The sequence below is a fragment of the Hemitrygon akajei genome, chromosome 11, assembly GCF_048418815.1.
Source record: "Hemitrygon akajei chromosome 11, sHemAka1.3, whole genome shotgun sequence".
NCBI classification, from domain to species: domain Eukaryota; kingdom Metazoa; phylum Chordata; class Chondrichthyes; order Myliobatiformes; family Dasyatidae; genus Hemitrygon; species Hemitrygon akajei.
The window spans coordinates 30,488,015-30,509,015 of record NC_133134.1 but is presented as its reverse complement, the minus strand read 5'-3'; the positions used below and the strand labels follow the sequence as shown (position 1 = coordinate 30,509,015).

General features: G+C 41.6%; 1 protein-coding gene across 1 annotated transcript in view; it reads right to left on the bottom strand.

Annotated features, from left to right (window-relative positions):
• Positions 1-21,001, bottom strand: part of LOC140735452 (transmembrane channel-like protein 5) — a 123,877-nt gene that overhangs the window by 9,371 nt on the left and 93,505 nt on the right. The window contains exon 21 of the mRNA XM_073060544.1: positions 19,771-19,863. Coding sequence (XP_072916645.1) covers positions 19,771-19,863 — 93 coding nt within the window. The remainder of the gene's footprint in view (positions 1-19,770; positions 19,864-21,001) is intronic.

Below are 21,001 nucleotides of genomic sequence, written 5' to 3'. Positions count from 1 at the left end.
GGGTCCTATATAGCTGCAACATTACCTCTCGGCTCCTAAATTCAATTCCACAATTGATGAAGGCCAAAACACCATACGTCTTCTTAACCACACAGTCAATCTGCGCAGCTGCTTTGAGCGTCCTACGGACTCAGACCCCAAGATCCCTCTGATCCTCCACACTGCCGAGAGTCTTACCACTAATACTATATTCTGCCATATTTGACCTACCAAAATGAACCACTTCACACTATCTGGGTTGAACTCCATCTGCCACTTCTCAGCCCAGTTTTGCATCCTATCAATGTCCCACTGTAACCTCTGACAGCTTTTCACACTATCCACAACACCTCCAACCTTTGTGTCATCAGCAAACTTACTAACCCATCCCTGCACTTCCTCATCCAGGTCATTTATAAAAATCACCAAGAGTAAGGGTCCCAAAACAGATCCCTGAGGCACACCACTGGTGACCGACCTCCATGCAGAATATGACCCGTCTACAACCACTCTTTGCTTTCTGTGGCCAAGCCAGTTCTGGATCCACAAAGCAATGTCCCCTTGGATCCCATGCCTCTTTACTTTCTCAATAAGCCTTGCATGGGGTACCTTATCAAATGCCTTGCTGAAATCCATATACACTACATCTACTGCTTTTCCTTCATCAATGTGTTTAGTCACATCCTCAAAAAATTCAATCAGGCTTGTAAGGCACGACCTGCCCTTGCCATGGTATATCAAGCCCCACAAACAACCAGGAGACGCAGAAGATTCTTCAAGAAGTGTTAAACTTTAATTTGCAAATCAAAGCTGAGACAGTCAGTGAGCTAGTCACCGAATGCCCGCTGATCCTTGTACATAGCATTTTTATAGCATTCTTCTAGCCTAGTTGCATTAGCATACCCAATCAGTCTACAGTTGCATATCACCAATACATTAGCTCCTGACTTGCCACTATTGTTTCGACCCATTAACTTAATCATGTTCTAATCTACTTTTTAGATCACGTGTTACCTCATCCCTGGCAACAGTTATCTCTTAGCTAGCCTCTCATTAACATACTATCACATGTTTCATCCTCCTGTCTGCCACCATTATCTTCTCATTTGGCTACTTTCCGAAGTCACTATATTTGGCTACATTCTGAAGTCACTAATAAGTCAATAGTTACATGGTAAATACCGTAAAAAATACAATGTGTACCTAGTAAATCAATAATGCATAGTAAATGCTTAGTAAGCAGTGTTTCATAGCAAATGATACATTTTTGTTTTCCAATACCCTTTACAAATACATGCTGACTACTCCTAATCATATTATACTTCTCCAAATGTTCATAAATCCCGCCTCTCAGGATCTTCTCCATCAACTTACCAACCACTGTAGTAAGACTCAATGGCCTATAATTTCCTGGGTTATCTCTACTCCCTTTCTTGAATAAAGGAACAACATCCGCAACCCTCCAATCCTCGGGTACCTCTCCCGTCCCCATTGATGATGCAAAGATCATTACCAGAGGCTCAGCAATCTCCTCCCTCGCCTCCCACAGTAGCCTGGGGTACATTTTGTCCGGTCCCAGTGACTTATCCAACTTGATGCTTTCCAAAAGCTCCAGCACATCCTCTTTCTTAATATCTACATGCTCAAGCTTTTCAGTCTGCTGCAAGTCATCACTACAATCACCAAGATCCTTTTCTCTAGTGAATACTGAAGTACAGTACTCATTAAGTACCTCTGCTATTTCCTCCGGTTCCATCCACACTTTCCCACTGTCACACTTGATAGGTCTTATTCTTTCACGTCTTATCCTCTTGTAGCATGCTTTGGGGTTTTCCTTAATCCTGTCCTCCAAGGCCTTCTAATGGCCCCTTCTGGCTCTCCTAATTTCCTTCTTAAGCTCCTTCCTAGTAGCCTTATAATCTTCTAGATCTCTAACATTACCTAGCTCTCTGAACCTTTTGTAAGCTTTTCTTTTATTCTTGACTAGATTTATTACAGCCTTTGTACACCATGGTTCCTGTACCCTACCATAACTTCCCTGTCTCACTGGAACGTACCTATGCAGAACTCCACACAAATATCCCCTGAACACTTGCCACATTTCTTCTGTACTTTTCCCGAGAATATCTGTTTCCAATTTAAGCCTCCAATTTCCTGCCTGATAGCCTCATAATTCCCCTTACACCAATTAAACGCCTTTCTAACTTGTCTGTTCCTATCTCTCTCCAATGCTATTGTAAAGGAGATAGAATTATGATCACTGCCTCCAAAATGCACTCCCACTGAGAGATCTGACACCTGACCAGGTTCATTTCCCAATACCAAATCAAGTACAGCCTCTCCTCTTGTTGGCTTATCTATATACTGTGTCAAGAAACCTTCCTGAACACACGTAACAAACTCCACCCCCATCTAAAACCCTTCGCTCTAGGGAGATGCCAATCGATATTTGGGAAATTAAAATCTCTGTTATTATTACACCTTTCCAAGATCTGTTTCCCTATTTGTTCCCCGATATCCCTGTTACTATTAGGTGGCCTATAAAAAACACCCAGTAAAGTTATTGACCCCTTCCTGTTCCTAACCTCCACCCAAAGAGACTCCGTAGACAATCCCTCCATTGTGTCCATCTTTTCTGCAGCTGTGATACTATCTCTGATCAACAGTGCCATGCCCCCACCTCTTTTGCCTCCCTCCCTGTCCTTTCCGAAACATCTAAAACCCAGCACTTGAAGTAACCAATCCTGTCCCTGAGCCATCCAAGTCTCTGTAATGGCCACCACATCGTATCTCCAAGTACTGATTCACGCTCTATGCACAACCACTTTGTTCACAACACTCCTTGCATTATAATAGACACATCTCAAGCCTTTGGTCTGAGCAGGTCCCTTCACTATCACCTGCCTATCCTCCCTCTTACACTGTCTACAAGCTTTCTCTATTTGTGAGCCAACCTCCTCTTCCCCAGTCTCCTAAGTAGGGTTCCCACCCCCCAACAATTCTAGTTTAAACTCTCCCCAGTAGCATTAGCAAACCTCCCCACCAGGATACTGGTCCCCCTAGGATTCAAGTGCAACTCGTCCTTTTTGTACAGGTTACACCTGCCCCAAAAGAGGTCCCAATGATCCAGAAATCTGAATCCCTGCCCCCCTGCTCCAATCCCTCAGCTATGCATTTATTCTCTACCTCATCTTATTCCTATTCTCACTGTCGCGTGGCGCAGGCAGTAATCCCAAGATTACTACCTTTGCGGTCCTGCTTCTCAACTTCCTTCCTAAGTCCCTGTAGTCTTTTTTCAGGACCTCTTCCCTTTTCCTACCTATGTCATTGGTACCAAACATCCCGGACCCTGGCACCTGGGAGGTAAACTACCATTCAAGTTTCTTTCCTGCATCCACAGAATCGCCTGTTTGACCCCTTAATTATAGAGTCCCCTACCACTACTGCCTTTCTCTTCCCTTCCCTACCCTTCTGAGCCACAGGGCCGGACTCTGTGCCAGAGGCATGGCCACTGCAGCTTCCCCCAGGTAGGCTGTCCCTACCAACAGTACTCAAACAGGAGTACTTATTGTCAAGGGGTACAACCACAGGGGTACTCTCTAGAACCTGACTTTTCCCATCCTCCTCTTGACCGTGGCCCACTTGACTGTCTCCCGTGGCCCCGGTGTGATCACCTGCCTGTAACTCCTCTCTATCACCTCCTCGCTCTCCCTGACTAGGCAAAGGTCATTGAGCTGAATCTCCAGTTCCCTAACTTGGTCCCTCAAGAGCTGCAGCTCAACACACCTGGAGCATATATAGCCATCTGGGAGGCTGGGAGACTCCAGGACCCCCCACATCTGAAACTGAGCACTGATACTGATCAGGGATGATGTCTGGTCATGTCTAGTCTGGTGGTATTTATACCCCTGTTGCCATCCCTCCTGACTGGTTAGCCCTCACTGTATCAGGTTTCTGCTCTCCCACTTTGTTTACAATCTAATTCCAGTTCTTACTCAGAGCGAACTTTGTCTTTGCTAAAATTCTTTTCCTCAAGATTTATTTCAATGGCTTCCTTTATCAGGCAGGCCCAAAAGCCATTGGCACAGCACAGTAGTTTTGTGCCACTGAAGTCAATCCCATGGTCATTACGAACGCAGTGTTCTACTACTACTACTCCTACATTGACTCAGGCCTGGGGAGCCAGCGTCAAGCACAATGCCTTACAAGGCATGAAACGAAAGACTGTGTGGCACGCCACTCCTCACACAGACAGGAGGTGGCCGTTGACTCACAAGGAGTTCATCCGCCCTTCGACATGTTTTTCTGTCCTGCTGGGTGCCTACACACCCTCCTCCCTGGTTAACCGAAGTGCACGTGGGGGTGTGCCGGTTGAGTCGCCGACTACCCGACCCGAGACAGGTAGTACTGGGCTACGTGGCACCAGTAGCAAGGCAAGGCCTTGATCTGACAAACAATACCACCGAATTCTCTGGATAACCAAATGGGTTTGCCTCCTGTGCTCCTTGATGCTGGTTTCCACCGTGTGTCCTGTCTGGCCGAAATATGCTGCTCGGTATTCACACGGAATCCTGTCAGAACCAGCTGACCTGAGTCCCATGTCACCTTTGACCCGCATAAGCTGTGATTTGAGCTTCCTTACGGGTTTGTGGATGGCATCAATCCGGTATTTCTTCAGGATCCCGGCAATCCTCCCAGAAACGATGGAAATTTAGGGAAGACTGGCCATAGTGACGGGTTCCTCCTCGTTATGTTTACTGGTATTTTGTATATCAGTCAGATGGGACGCACGATAGTATCCCGCATCAAGGAGCACAGGTGTATCCATTTGGGTTACCCGGCGAAATCGGTGGCAGCAGAACACTGCATTCGCAATGGCCATAGGATTGACTTCGATGGCACAAAACGATTGTGCTGCACCAGTGGCTTTTGGGATCGCCTGGTAAAGGAAGCCATTGAAATAAAAGCGGAGGAAAAGAACTTTCACTGAGAGGTAAGTCCGGTGACTGTAACGTGTTTGTCTTGTTGGATGCAATCGACTCAGGTGTGTTCTTCAGTTGAGCATCGAGTATCCGGTCGGTCCACATGACGTCTCCATGCCTGATCTCCAACATCCACTGTACATCAATGGTCCAGTTCTTGTAGCTATCCTACTGGGTGTCCACTTGTCTTCTCAGTAATTATGTGTTAGGACTTCCTGTCCAACGTCGAAGCTCCTTACTGCTTTCACTTCACACTAGCTGAACTGTTTATTCTGCACTTCCCTCCGAAGATCTGGTTTCAGGAGGTCTGTGCGAGATCTCAGATTCCTGCTCACGAACAACATTACAGGTGTTTGATTGGCCATCGCATGAACAGCGTTCCGATACACAAAAATGAAGTTGTCCACCTGGTGCTGTAGAGAAATGTCCCCCTTGTCCATCACTTTAATGGACTTCTTGAAGGTTTGGATAAACTTTTCCGCCAACCCATTCATTACAGGGTGATGAGGAGCTGATATGAAATGTCTGATGTCGTTTTTCTTCATGAACAGTCAGAATTCTTCTAATGTGTATTGTAGTCCGTTGTCACTCACGATTTATTCTGGTAAGCCATTTCTGACAAAGTTAGTCTTCAGAGCAGAGACCGTCTTTGCTACCGTTGTTAACTTCATTGGTATAATCTTTGGCCGCTTTGAATGAGAATCCACAGCAATCAGAAACATTGAATCCATGAATGGCCCAGCAAAGTCAATATGTACTCTTTGCCATAGTGATGACGGCCACTCCCATGGGTGTAACATTGCCTGTGGTGGTGTACTTTGAACTTTTTAGCATCATGAACAGCTTTTGGCCAAGTCTTCAATCTTACAGCACAATACAGGCCCTTCAGCCCACAATACTGTGCCAAATATATACTTACTTTATAAATTACCTAGGGTATAGAAAGACTAGCACTATCAAATTCATCAATTTTCCCAACTGAAGCCATTGCAACTTTATTTTCACTTTAAACTCAGCACGTTCCTCAATGTTACTCATGTGTTCCTTTGTTGGTGTCTGCAGTGGCTTTCATGTACTGTTTAACTCTTGCTGTTTCACCCCATTACTGTCGGTGCAACTTGTGATATTTTCTGACATACAGGTTCGTATACGTCGCCAATTGTTGTATCTGCAAACAACTGCACACCAATTAAATGACAGCACACACGTGGGAGATGGCTTTAACTGGTATATTCACATTGCAGCGAGAGAGAGAGAGAGAGAGAGGGAACAATGTACATGTACAAACAAGAGCGCATGTGACAACAACAGCTCAATACATGGTGCTGGGGGAGGGGGGGGGAGAGTGGTCATTTGCTGTAAAAGAAATAGATCCATTCATTACAATCTGAACCTTAGTAAGTCCACAGGGAAGCAGAAGCATATTGACACTTATAAACAAGACAGGAACTCAGAGTGGGGGACTCAACCATTCTTAATTAGTGAAAAAAGATACGTGGGTTCCAAGCACAATCCCAAAGTCCCAAGAATCTGGTGGGCTAAGCAGTACTGGAATAAAGGAAAGAAGGCCAGGGATTATATTAATAATGGCAATAGTGAAATTTTAAAAAAATGTTTGCCAAGTCAATGCTCTGCTTGTGAATACTTCTTTAAAAAGTGTGTGCACTTTGTCTGTCACTGTTATGCTGACAGCTAGAAGTTGTTAGTCCTTTTCTTGCGTTAACTGGTTTTGGAAATTTACATTTCTGTATCTGTTTATCTCCTGACATCCTATTTTGGCTTTCAATTTATTTCAGACATATGAAATTTTTGTGGGTTGTTGATCACAGATGTTTCCCAAAATAAGCAAACGTTTGATCCATCAGATGAATCAATGTAGCTAACTGTATGAAACAGTGCAATTTTTCTGAGTTTATTAAAGAATTGTACACAGAGCCTTAGAAGAAATTTAAACACAAGAGATTCTGCTGATGTTGGAAACTTGTGGAGCAACACACACAGAATGCTGAAGCAATTCAGCAGGTCAGACAGCATTTATGGAGAGGTTTTGGGCTGAGACTCTTTGTCAGGACAAGACAATGTTGTCATTAACTAACACAATTTTGACATCTGTAGATAATTAATGATGTGGCATTGAAATCAAAATAGATTCAAAGTCACAGAGAGATACAATACAGAAATGGGCCCTTTAGCCTACAAAGTCTGCACTGTCCATCAAGCTTAAAATGTTACTATAATACTATCCTAACATATTTCATTCTCCCCTCACTTTCATCTACTTCCCCCACTCATTCGCACTTGCCAGCTGCACAGCCGCATTGCATGTTGAAGGCAGCCCAGCGAATTGTCAGGATGGACCTCCCAGGACTGGACACCATCTATTCCAGCAGACTCAGGAAGAAAGCAATCAGCATAACCAGATACACCACACACCCTGGTCACTCCCTGTCTGAACCGCTGCCGTCCAGCAAAAGGTTCAGGACACTAAAAGCCAGAACAAATAGACTGAGGAACAGCTTCTACCCCAGAGCTGTGGCCTCCATCACACCACTCCCACAGAACAATGACTGAAACTGTGAGCACACACAAGGACTCAAATACTTGCACTAACGGCACTTTGTTCATTACTGTGATATTCTGGTGCTGCTGCAACTTATTTTCTGCTACTTATCGATTTAATACGGTTTTTAAAAAAATTACTGCCTTATTTTTATCCACCGCTTTATTTAACTGCCTGAGAGGAAGCTAAACAGAGTTTCATTGTACGTATGTATAATGACAATAAAGATCATTCAATTCAATTCAATTGAGGTGCAATTGGCAGTGTCCAATAAATGTACAAAACTTCAGGTTTTTGAAACGTGGGATGAAACTGGAACACCCAAAGGAAATCCATGCAGTCACAGGCAAAGCATACAAACTGTACACAGAGAGTAATGGAGATCCTATATGTGTTGTATGGGGCTTGTGCTGTGAATGAGTGTTGGTACTACGTTTTGTACCTTGGCCCCAGGGAATGCTGTTTCATTTAGCTGTATTCATGTATGGTTGAACGACAGTTAAACTTGAACTTGTCAGTGCTGAATTTGATCACTGGAACCATAAGCCAGTTGCTCTTCCAGCTGCACTATCGTGAAGTGGTCTCTGCTTCTAAGTTAATGGTAGGCTTTTAAAAAATTGTCAGGTAAGAAACAGACAAAAATTGCTTCCCCTTCATGTAAAATAGACCTGTGACTTTCTTAAAAACTCACAGAAAGTAACACCATTCACTTATTGCAATGGCAGACTCATTCTCCATTGCATGACACACAGCCAGTTTGGATAAGTTTGCAGAGACGTGGAATGTTATCTGAGGGCAATCAGTATGACAGAGGCTTGAACATGGGAAATTCATGGTCATGATACATTCATGGGAGCCTGGAGAGGGTGGCCTGGACTTGGAGCAGTGATCAAAACTTGGCTACAAAGAAAAAAAGAGGAGTTCACTGCATACTAGAGAATGGAATTAAAATTGAGGGAAATAGGGATGTACCTTTACAAAACTCTGCCAGTCTGGCAATAGGGATAGTTACATTTTGTTTAAAATGAAAAGAAGAACAAAGTTACAATATATTATGATATTTCCTGGAATAATGTTGGCTGATTTTGATAGTTACATTCAGAGAAGTATGGTTAAGAATAGGTAATTAACTTCTTTCTCTTGGAGCAGACTATATCAATGTCTATGAAATCCAAAGCTTAGTTTACATTGCTGAGACTGTTACACAAAGCTGGGATGTGCAGCTATTTATTTGTTTAGCAATACAGTATAGAGTAGGTCCCTCTGACCCTTCAAGTCACGCCATCCCAGCAATCCCACAACCCCAATTTGTGGGATAATTGATGTACAATGACCAATGAACCTACCCGGAAGGTCTTGGGACTGTAGGAGGAAACCAGAGCACCTGGGGCAATCACATGCATTCCACGGGGAGGTGATACAGAGGCTCCTTACAAAATGGTGCCAGAATTCAACTCCAAACTCTAGAACGGCTTGAGTTGTAACAGTATCATGCTAACCGTGGCGCCCTTGTTGACTGTTGATCGTGAGAGAGTCAACGAAGTAAGGACAGGCATGGCATGCTTGTACTGAGGAAAGGGTGGTGGACAATTACTTAGAAACATTTTGTGAAAGACCTAGTTTGGCTTAGGGAGCAGAGAGGCAGAGAAAAAGAGAAAACTGAATCATCAACGCACATTATTCATGAGGAGATTGATTTTGAAACAATAAAACTGAAAAGACACCAGACCAGACCTAGAGCTTATAAGCTGACATAGAAATGAGCAATGTGCCTGCCCAGGGGGATAGCAGCAAGGGAGGAGATGTAGGATCGCTGAAAGGCAGGGTGTAGAAAGGCACTTCAATCCCAAGCACTTCCACTAGTGCTGCTGCATTACGGTTCCAGTGACCTGGCTTCAATCCTGCTCTTAGGTGCTCTCGGTGTGAAGCTTTTCCCAGTTCTCTTTGCGGCTAGGTGGATTTCTGCTGCATGGTCAAGATTGCTTCCGTGCACAAAGATGCACAGGGTTTTTAAATGGCTACTGTAAATTAGCACTTACTGTAGGTAAGTGGAAAAAAAGAATTAAGTTGAAAGAGAATTGATGAGTATGTGGGGAAGTAAGCTGCAGGGATACAGGGAAATAAGGAGAGAGCAAATTGGACCACTGGGAGTTTGTGTGGACCCAAAGATCAAAATTGCTTCCAGCTGTCTTGTATTGAAGGCAGAGCATTTCAAGTGTAAGTGGGATTAGTTTCCTGATGGGGAGGACTATATGAGGAGGCAGGGTTTAAGGGTCAGCACACAATTGTGGGCCGAAGGGCCTGTACTGTTCTATGCTCTATGAGTTGAAGACAAATGGTATGTATGGATGTGGCCGAAGAGCATAGAAGCATTGGTCGCAGATGTCCATTAACCTACATTGAGTGAGCTGAGATCCTCTCGCCTCAGCCAGCAGAGGATTCCTGGAAATGTGCATTGGGTTCCCATCGATGGCAGCTTGGGAGGATTGCGAAAGCTGCCTATACACTCTGAGAGAAGGAACTGGCTGACTCAATTAAAAAGGCCAAATGGGATAAATCACTGACACACACAAAATGCTAGAGGAACACAGCAGGACAAGCAGCGTCTAAGGAAAAGAGAAAAGTCAACATTTCAGGTCAAAACCCTTCATCAGGACTGGAAAAAGAGATGAGAAGTCAGAGTAAGAAGGTGGGGGGAGGGAAGAAGAAGTACAAGGTAGTAGGTGATAGGTGAGACCGGGAGAGAGGGCAGGGTGAAGTAAAGAGCTGGGATGTTGATTCATCTACCCAGAGAGAGGGAGTGCTATAATTGTTCAATGGGATGGAACCTGTATCACAGCACTATTTTGAACACATCTACTCACTTAACCTGACTTTTGGAAAAGTATTTGTACAGGATGGAGGATAAAGGGGTTGACAGGGAGCTGACAAGTCAATTTTAATCTGTAGATAACCTGGAGGAAAGAGAGCGGAATACAGCCATGTATAATGCCACAAGGGGTCCAGACAATTCCCCCCCACCCCCACAAGAGTAGAGTAGTATTGTGAGCTACATGTGCCAAATTATACACCAAATTGAACCAGCAGTTGTGAACAGTCCTGAAGAGATAATCACAATAGTACCAGGTCAGCATAACAGTCCTCCAGAGGGCAGTAGACACCATTGTTATCAATGCTACCATCAATTTAAACTCACCTAGATACATGATTTTTAATTAGTGCAAATGCCAGGATAATCTTTTTTAACATTGAAGACTTCTAAGGGATCTAGATATGAATAGATTTCCTGAGGTAGGAACTGAGGTGGTTAATGGAAGGAAGAACATATTTAATCCAGACAGGAATAATCCTTGGACTATTGGGGTCCAAGGTACCAGCCAAGTGATTAAGGTGATAGAGGGGCACTAATCAACCTGGAATGTGAGGAATTAACTTAAGTAATGCTTATGGGAGCTGGGTGATAGGCTAAATAGGATATGACCTCATGATAAATCCAGAGGTACAGACTATCAATAATTTCTTTATTTTTCAATCTTTTTATTAAGTTTCCAATAAACAATATTAATACTAATACACAGAGATCAGGAATACATTAATAACGGTTAACATGTAGAAACACATATTCCAAGTAACAAATGGAGTCTAACCTCCCAATCTCTTAGTAATTAACCACAAAAACGATAATTATAATTATAAAAAAAGAGAAAAAGAAAAAAAAACCCAAACTAAAACAAACTAACCTAAAAAAAAAACAAAGATTGGGCTGCCATAATTCATCAGTTAAAATTATATTTTGTTGTTAACTCCGCTCCTCTATACATTAAAAAAAATTACTGAAAAAAAGGATTCAGAAAGGGTCAACTTACATCATGTGAAAATATTGAATAAATGGCTTACAAGTTTCTTCAAATTTAACTGAGGGGCCATAGTACTGCTCCTAATCTTTTCCAAATTTAAACATGCAATCATTTGGGAAAACCATTGAAATGTGGTAGGTAGGTTGGACTCTTTCCATTTAAATAAAATGGAAATTCTGGCTATTAATGTCATGAAAGCAATTAAACGACAAGCTGATGAGGATAAATGACTAGAGTCTAGAACTGGTAGTCCAAAGATTGCAGTAATAGGAAGGTTGTAAATCAACACACAGAATTGCTGAAATAATATCAAAAATATCTTTCCAATATTTTCTTAACAGAGGGCATGACCAGAACATATGTGTTAAAGAAGCTACTTCAGAATTACATCTATCACAAACAGGGTTTATATGACAGTAAAAACGTGCTAACTTACCCTTGGACATATGAGCCCTATGAACCACCTTAAATTGTATCAAAGCGTGTCTGGCACACATTGATGAAATATTAACTAGTTTAAGAATTTTCTCCCATTTCTCTGTAGATAAAGATATTTGAAGTTCTCTTTCCCACTCATTCTTAATTTTATCAGAAGTACCTAGACGTATTTTCATAATCAAATCATAAATAATTGCTATTAAACTCTTCTGAAAGGGTTTAAACCCAAATTTTTTTTTGTAACTTCGATTGGATGTGATATCAGAAAGGTAGGTAAAGTGGTATTCAGAAAGTTTCTAATCTGTAAATATCTGAAAAAGTGTGATCTAGGCAAATTATATTTATTAGACAACTGCTCAAAAGACATAAAACAATCATTCATAAATAAATCACGAAAACATGTTATTCCTTTTGTTTTCCATAACAAAAAGGCTTGATCAATTCTAGATGGTTGGAAAAAAAAGTTAGATATAATAGAGCGTGACAGGATAAGTTCATTCAATCCAAAAAATTTACAAATTTGTAACCATATTCGCATTGTATGTTTAACTATTGGATTTATCATTTGTTTATTCAGTTTAGTAAATACAAAGGGAAGCACAGCTCCTAGAATAGAAGCCACTGAAAACCTCTGTACAGACTCCTGCTCGAGGTTCATCCATCGTGGAGATTGAGTTTCATCCAACTCTTGTGTCCAAAATGTTAAATTTTGAATATTAATTGCCCAATAATAAAATCTAAGATATGGCAAAGCCAACCCGCCTTCCTTTTTTGATTTCTGTAAATATTTCTTACTTAACCTGGGATTTCTATATTGCCATATATATGAAGAAATTTTAGAATCGATGGTATCAAAAAAAGATTTAGGAATAAAAATTGATACTGCCTGAAATAGATACAGAAGTTTAGGTAAGATAAACATCTTAATAGTATTAATTCTACCAATCAAAGATAAGGACAGTGGGGACCATTTAATAAACAGTTGTTTAACATGATCAATTAAAGGTAAAATATTAACTTTAAATATATCCTTATACTTCTTAGTAATTTTAACCCCCAAATAAGTAAAATAATCAGTAGCCAATCTAAATAGTGATTGTCTATAAATAGGGATTTGACTATCAATAATTTAATATAATATAGGAACTTTAGTGTATGCCTACTGAAGGTTCTAAAATGGGTTTTCCTGCCAAGTGTGACTCATGCCTTGCAATATCTAGGGATGATTTTGCTGCTCCCGGCACTAAACAAGGGCATTCATTTCCCAGCTGTCACAATTTGAAACAATCAATACACAGAGAGAAAATCATTACATAGTGCTGAATCAGGAAGAATGGTCCCAAGAGGAAGTTATCTTAAACGAGGAATGATTTGCCCACACCCAGTTTGCGTGCTTTCAGCTAAATTAGGGTGTGTAGTGGAATATGGCTTGTTCAATTTAAAACTGATTTACACCACTTCTGGGTGAAATAGTGAATATGCTAAAATTCCAATGATGACTACACAAAGTAGGAATGCACGTGACAGAAGTTAGGTAGGTAAAATGAGGATATAAGAGGGCCCCAGCAGGCAAGGTGAGGCAAAATACCAAGAGATACTACAAGTATATTAAAAGTACATGGTTGACAAGGGAGAAAATAGATCCCCTTAAAGATCAGCACAGCTGTCTATGCATGAAACCAAAGGAAATGGGTTAGAATTTAATGAATATTTCTTTTTCATTTTCACTCCAGAGAGAATGATTGAAGTTAAGGAGATGGGAGAACAGGAGGGAAGTCTTGAAGGCCTTAATGTGCCTTAAAGTGGACAAATCCCCAGGACCTGACCTGATACATTCTCAGACCTTGTGGAAAGCCAGACAAGAGGTTGTGAAGGCCTTTGCAGAGACATTTTGCTTACCTCTGGCTACAGATGAGATTGTGGAGGACTGGAGAGTGGCTAATATGGTACCATTGTTTAAAGTTGTTGGAAAATCAAGCCAGGAAACTATAGGCCAGTGAGCTTAACATTGGAGAACGGTAAATTGCAAGGAGGGAAATCTGAGGATCAGAATCTACCAACGTCTAGAGAGACAGGGTCTGATTCAAGATAGTCAGCACAGCTTTGTGTTTGGAAAGTTGTGTTTGACAAACCTTTTGAGTTCCTTGAGGAGGTAACCAAAAGGGTAGGTGAGAGTAGGGCAGTGGATTTTGTCTACAGGAACCAAAGCAAGGCCTTTGACAAGGTCCCTCATGACAGGCTAATCTGGAAGTTTGAATCGCATGGGATCCTGGGCAAAACAGCATATTGGACTCATAATTGGCTTAGTGGGAGGAAGCACAGGCTGATTGATGGCAAAAGGCTGATATTCAGACTGGAGGCCTATATCAGTGGTGTGCCACAAGGATCAGTGCTGGGACCTTTGTTGTTTGTAATTTATAACAATTTGTATGTGGACATACAAGCCATAGTTAGCAAGTCTGCAGGTGGTAAAATAGGTGATGTTGCAGTTAGTGCAGAAGATTATGAAAAACTACAAGGGGATTCTGATCAACTAGGTATGTAGGTCGAGAAATGGCAAATAGCTTTCATTCTATTTAAATGTGAGGTGTTACATTTCAGGAGATAAAACCAGGGTAGGACTTGCATAACGGATGGTAGGACCCTGGGGATTGTTACAGAACAGAGGACCTACTGTAGGAGTGCAAGTGCATAGATCACTGAAAGTAGCATCACTTGTTGAAAGGGTAGTGAAGAAGGCATTTGGTGTGATGGCCTCCATAGATCAGGACTTGAGTACAAGATTAGGGAAATCACAATGTGGTTGTATAAAATGCTGGTGACACCACTCTTGGAATATTGTTTATAGCTTTGCTCACCCTGTTCTAAGACATTATGAAGTCAGAAAGTGCAGAAAAGATTTACAAGCATGCTGCCTGGACTTGGGAGCCCGAGTGTCAAGGAGAAATTGCGCAGACCAGCTTTTTTTGATTTACTGACTTCCAGGGAAAGGCTGTTGTTATGACAGCATGTCATTAGGCTCTCTGTACACTTCCTGTACTCCAACTCGTTATCTGCAATATGGCCACGATGGTGGTATCGTCTCAAATTTGTGGATAAAAGATGTGGCTGTGCAGTTATGAGTGTATGGAGAGTAGCACAAGGGTTGAGAATGCAATCCTGTGGGGCAACAGTGTTGAGAATACCGGTAATTGTGGCAGGGGCATTGTTGCCTGACCTTATGGCCTATTGGTCAGCAAGTCAAGGATCCAGCTGTAAAGGGAGGTGTTGAGTCCCAGCTTTATCTTGAGAAATTAGTTTGCTTGGAATTATAATATTGAAGGCAGAGCTGTAGACAATAAACAATGGTCTAACATAGACATCTTTACTGTTCGGTTGATCCAGGGATGAGTGTAGGGTCAGGGAGATGGTATTGCCATAGATGTTTTGATAGTATGTGAATTGAAGTGGATCACAGTTATCTAGGAGGCCAGAATAACATGCCCAACCTCCTGAATATCAGAGCCACCAGTCAGTAATCATCATTGAATTGTATTGAATTGAATTAACTTTATTATTTACATCCTTCACATATGTGAGCAGTAAAAATCTTTACGTTACGTCTCCGTCTGAATGTGCAAATTATAGTAATTTGTAATGAATAGTATGTAGAACAGGACAGTCAATAGAGCATAGAAATATCAGCGTGAAATAATCAGTTTAATGGCCTGGTGGAAGAAGGTGTCCCGGAGCCTGTTGATCCTGGCTTTTATGCTGCAATACCGTTTCCCGGATCAATTTGTCATTGGGGTGACTCAGGTCCCCAATTATCCTTCGGGGCCTTTTTACTCATCTGTCTCTGTAAATGTCCTGAATAGTGGGAAGTTTATACCTACAGATACGCTGGACTGTCTGCACCACTCTCTGCAGAGTCCTGCAATTGAGGGAAGTATAGTTCCCATACCAGGCAGTGATGCAGCCAGTTAGGATGCTCTCAATTGTGCCCCTGTAGAAAATCATTAGGATTTGGGGACTCATGCCAAATTTCCTCACGGTCTGAGGTGAAAGAGACGCTGTTGTGCTTTTTTCACCACACAGCTGGTATGTACAGACTACATGAGATCCTCGGTGATGTGTATGTTCAAGAACTTAAAGATGATCATTCTCTCAACCCCAGATCCATTGACGTCAATGGGGATTAGTCCAGAACCAGCAACTTTGGTTTTGCGACATTGAGGGAGAGGTTGTTTTCTTGACACCACTGTGTCAGGGTGATGACTTCTTCTCTGTCGGCTGCCTCTTTGTTATTTGAGATAAGGTCAATCGTCAGCAAACTTAATTAGCAGATTGGAGCGGTTAGGACACAGCCCTGAGGGGCACGTGTGTTGAGGGTCAGAGGGGCAGATGCACGAGGAAGCCCACTCTTACCACCTGTTGGCGATCTGACAGGAAGTCCAGGATCCAGCTGCACAAGGCAGGGTGAAGGCCGAGGTCTCTGTGCTTCTGGTCATGCCTGAAGGGAATAATGGTGTTGAATGCTGAACTGTAGTCCAAGAACAGCATTCTCACATAAGCATCCCTCTTCTCCAGATGTCATCTGTCGATCGATTGTATCAGTTGGTGAATTGTAGGGGGTCCATTGTGGGTGGTAGCATGCTGTAGATGTAGTCCTTGAGCAGCCTCTCAAAGCATTTGCTTATTATTGAGGAGAGTGTGACAGGATGCCAGTCGTTCAGAGATGTTACGTTGGTCTTTTTAGGTAAGGCACATTACCTTGTTATTTTAGGTACTGGAATAAACAGGGGTCTTCTTAAAGCAGGTCACCTCAGACGGAAGCAGGGAGAGGTTCAAAATTACTGCAAATACTCCCCTCCCCCAGCTGACCTGCACAGACAGAGATATCACCCAGCCCCGTTGCCTTCCATGACTCCACACTCAGGAAGACTGACCTTATGTCTGGCATGGTGACTGTGAATTCAGGTGCATTGGAGGCTGTCGGGAGGGTGATGGAATTCCAATCCCTCCTGTTCAAAATGGGGTTAGAATGCATTATGCTCAACCGGAAAGGATGCACGATTGTCAGTGGCTTCAGTTTGTAGCCCGTTATAAGTCCTGTCAAAACTGATGGTGGTCTGGGATTTTGGTTCTGCATTGGTATTGTTTCTTGGCATCCCTGATAGCTTCATGGAGGTCATATCTCAATTCCTTTATAAGAAACTATCACAGGTGAAAATAAGATTGGATGGAGAAGTAAAGAAAGTTGGAGAAAGGTTCGAGGAAGAAATTCAGGAACATTGTCCCCATCGGCAATTGAATAATTGGCTGAAAATAGTGAAATGGGATAAAACATGGATACACTAAAGGTGAGAATTTTGGGATTGCAGTGATCTAGTAGGGCCAGAGTCACTTGTAGAAATAGAGAAAAGCAAGTCTCTAAGGAGAGCTGAAAGCAAGTAGAGAATTTAAACTACATATTCTATTTTAAAACATCACTGATGCAAGTCAGCAAGTAACTATGATTAAGTAGGAGGAGAAGATCCATCAATGTTTGGTGTCAACTGAAGTATACAGAGGGTGTACATTGGGAGGTCAGCCAGGAGAATATTGGAATGGATGAATCTAAAGGCAACATATCTTGGAAAGGGTTTCAACAGCAGGTTTGTTCAGAAGTCCTTCAGAAGAGTCCATATAGGGATTACCTTCCACACTTTTCACATGTACTCATGCCAAGCAATGTCTTGTTAGTTCCAAAGTTTGAAAGTTATACTTCAAGATCTCTTAGTTTTATTGATTTCTATTGTACCGCATCAGAATATGTAATAGTCCATTTGCTAACAATCTTTCATAATATTTTAGTGCTTTCTGATAACAGTCAGGAGTTTCTGCCACACCTACATGTCAGTTATATAAATCTACGGCATGTGGTGTGGCACGTGGCCAAGTGGATAAGGCATCAGTCTAGTGATCTGAAGTTTTGCTAGTTCGAGTCTTAGCTGAGGCAGTGTGTTGTGTCCTTGAACAAGGCACTTAACCACACATTGCTCTGTGACGACACCGGTGCCAAGTTGTATGGGTCCTACTGCCCTTCCCTTGGACAACATCAGTGGCGTGGAGAGGGGAGACTTGCAGCATGGGCAACTGCAGGTCTTCCATACAACCTTGCCCAGGCCTCAGTCATCATTGAAAATCGATGGACACCCGAAGAGAAGAATAATGCTATGACCTTTTTTGAAAATGATCTTAACATTTTATTTTTATTATCAATCCCATCCTTCTGCCTTCTTCCCATAATCTTACACGCCCTGACTAATAAAGAAACTGTTAACTGTCACCTTAAATGCACCCAGTGACTTGGCCTCCTTAGCCACCTGTGGCAATGAATTCCACATTTTCACTATCCTCTGGCTAAGGAAATTCATCCTCATCTCTGTTCTAAATGGACATCCCTCTAATAGTTACTCATATTTACAAACAAAACACTGCGATCTCGGCAACAGTTTAAGGCAATATCTGATGCTAGTTTCTGTCTCAAAGTCCTCTTATTACGTTCAATGTCTATCACAATGGAAATGTCAACCCCATTGCAAGATGCTGTGTAAAAGACTGTCCAGTCTGCAACCATAATCAAAAGCCCTATATAAGCTCAGGCTGTTTATATCCTTACACCTCAATGCAAGCATGTTCTCAACTCCAGTGTACAACCACAAGATCTTTATCATTCCCAGATAGCAATTCAGAATTTTCTTCCTTCAGTCCCCCACATGTTGGTTTGAGAATCGGAATTTATGTATGACAGTTTTGGATTATTTTGCCTCACTCAAAATAACATAAAAGTTCCCAACAATGATGACTGAAATGCTCAAAGGAGATATTCTCAGCTTTCAAATCAGATCAGGATTCCATAACCACAAAAATGAACAAAACAATTTATTCCACTCGTTTCTGAGCACTCTGTAAGTAACCACAGAAACACCACTACAGTTGAACTGAGCCTCTCTCCCACCATTGTTTGAAGGAGTTTTCCATACCCATTAAAGCTCTGTCCCCAAAAACAGTGACACCTACTCGAGGGAACACAAAACTACTTACATAAGGCATGCTCTTTTGACAAACTCCTCATAGCAGACCAGAATGACAGCATAATTAACTAAAGCAAACCATTGGTTCAGTTAAAATGCCTCATCAAAAAACACTTTAATTTAAACCACAAAAATCAACAGACTCAACATGGCAGGATGTGCCACAGACCAAAGTCAATGGTGAACTACCCAGTGACTTGGGTATTCATCAGTTTCCGCCTCCCTTTTTCTATCACCTCTTCCTCCAGGTCACTCTTCCTCTCATCCCAAGTTCATGCTGATACTGTTATCCTCCTTTAATTCACCTTAGCATCTTCAACTTCACATCTTCCTAATACTGCTTTCCTTCTTGTATTTAATCCTGATGTTACTCATATTTGTAACTGTACTTTTATAGCCAATTGAGCTCATTTGAACTTGTATTCAGTTTTTGGTCAGAAATAAGATATTTGACTTCTGATTTAGTGCAGACACTCGTGTCCACCTGTGCACTCACATTTTGAAATTCAATGCAACAGCTATCTTCAGGATTGTGCTAACGTTTATACACAAATACAGAGATTATGTAATATGTATGACAATTTATCATATGCTATTATTTTCATGGGGAAGAAGGCAAAAGAAATGGGAGCGTGAAATCATCAGCATTTTATTATGACAAATTTCTCCTGCGACAAATGAACAGAAAATGAACAAAGCACTGCATTAATGTCCATTAATGTATAATTGCCACTAATCAAAGCTCTATTTTACTAAAGTTTCTAACTTCTAACAGGAATGAATTTATTTTACAGTGGTAGACAGCCTGTAATAATCTTATGCTTCATTTGTGCTACTTAAAACTGCAAATTAGATCTGTCAATTAGATTCCTAATATTTATAAGATTAGGGCTTACCTCCATGCTGGATTTTGTCTTATTCTCCTCAGAAACTTCCCTCATTTTCAAGGCTGTGAGTTTTTGTAACAAATATGCTTTGTCTTTTCCTTCCTAAGAGGAAAAAATATTTTTGTAATGTTAACCACCCAACACATGTATTGGGAGCACACAGAGCCTTCAGTCAGAGAAAAAAAACTGAAAATGCTGGAAATATTCAGTAGAGCAGGCAGAATCATTGGGGGAGAAAAACAGTCTCCAGCAGCATCAATGGGACGAGAGCCATTTCAAGCCCATCCAATAAATTTCAAGTATATCTTTCTTTCACATGCAAAGTTTTGAATAAAGTGTTGTAAATCTGCTGAGGAATACATGACATGAAGATAATTTTTGAGTACCTATTTTCATTTCTCTGCAGTACCTATTATCCTTCATTGTGGCAGATACTAAACAAGCAAAAAAAAAAAATCTCTGATGCTGGGATACATCCTCAGTGATGCAATCCTGCGTCGTTGGGTGTTTTGTTTCTTTCAACGTCAGGCACCCTCACCCAGGTGGCCCAGCCGGGGTTAATCAGGGCCCAGCATGTGTCCCAGCAGCATCGGTCCACGGGTCACCCCTCTTGATCCATAGCTGTCTGGAGATTTGCTCAGCAGCCTCTCTGCTGAACCTGATGGCTCTTTTTGTTGCAGCCCCCATAATGCCAAGGTGAGAGTAGGTTCTGCACAGCAAGCATCCAGCAAAACCTCTAAACCCCTCTTCTATAGACTCACATCATGCCCTCCACCCCTGTCTTTGGCACTGCTCTACCAGCTCCTGGTATTTGGCTTTCTTATGTTCAAACACCTCCTCAATCCCAAACTGAAAAGTGATCAACTTGAGCATTAGTAATTTGTCATCTATCATATCAATATAAATTTATATTGTGCTACTTTTATAGACCATAACTAATCAGCATTCTCAATGCATTTCATTACAATCCAATGTGGATTTTGTAGGTAGAAGTTTCAAAGTAATTATTTATTATTAATGTAAAAAGCAACATCAAATAAGAATGAATCAATTAATATGAACCCCAGTAACAAGTTACAGGTAGAAAAATATATCAAAGGCATAATAAGATTTGTATTTCAGGGCTAAATAATTGAATAAGAAAATTCCTAAGGTTTGAATTGTAGTCAGCATTTGAATTAACTTGGAATGGTTTACAAAAAGTACTATTATGTCCTTTTAATATGTAAAGACACATCCA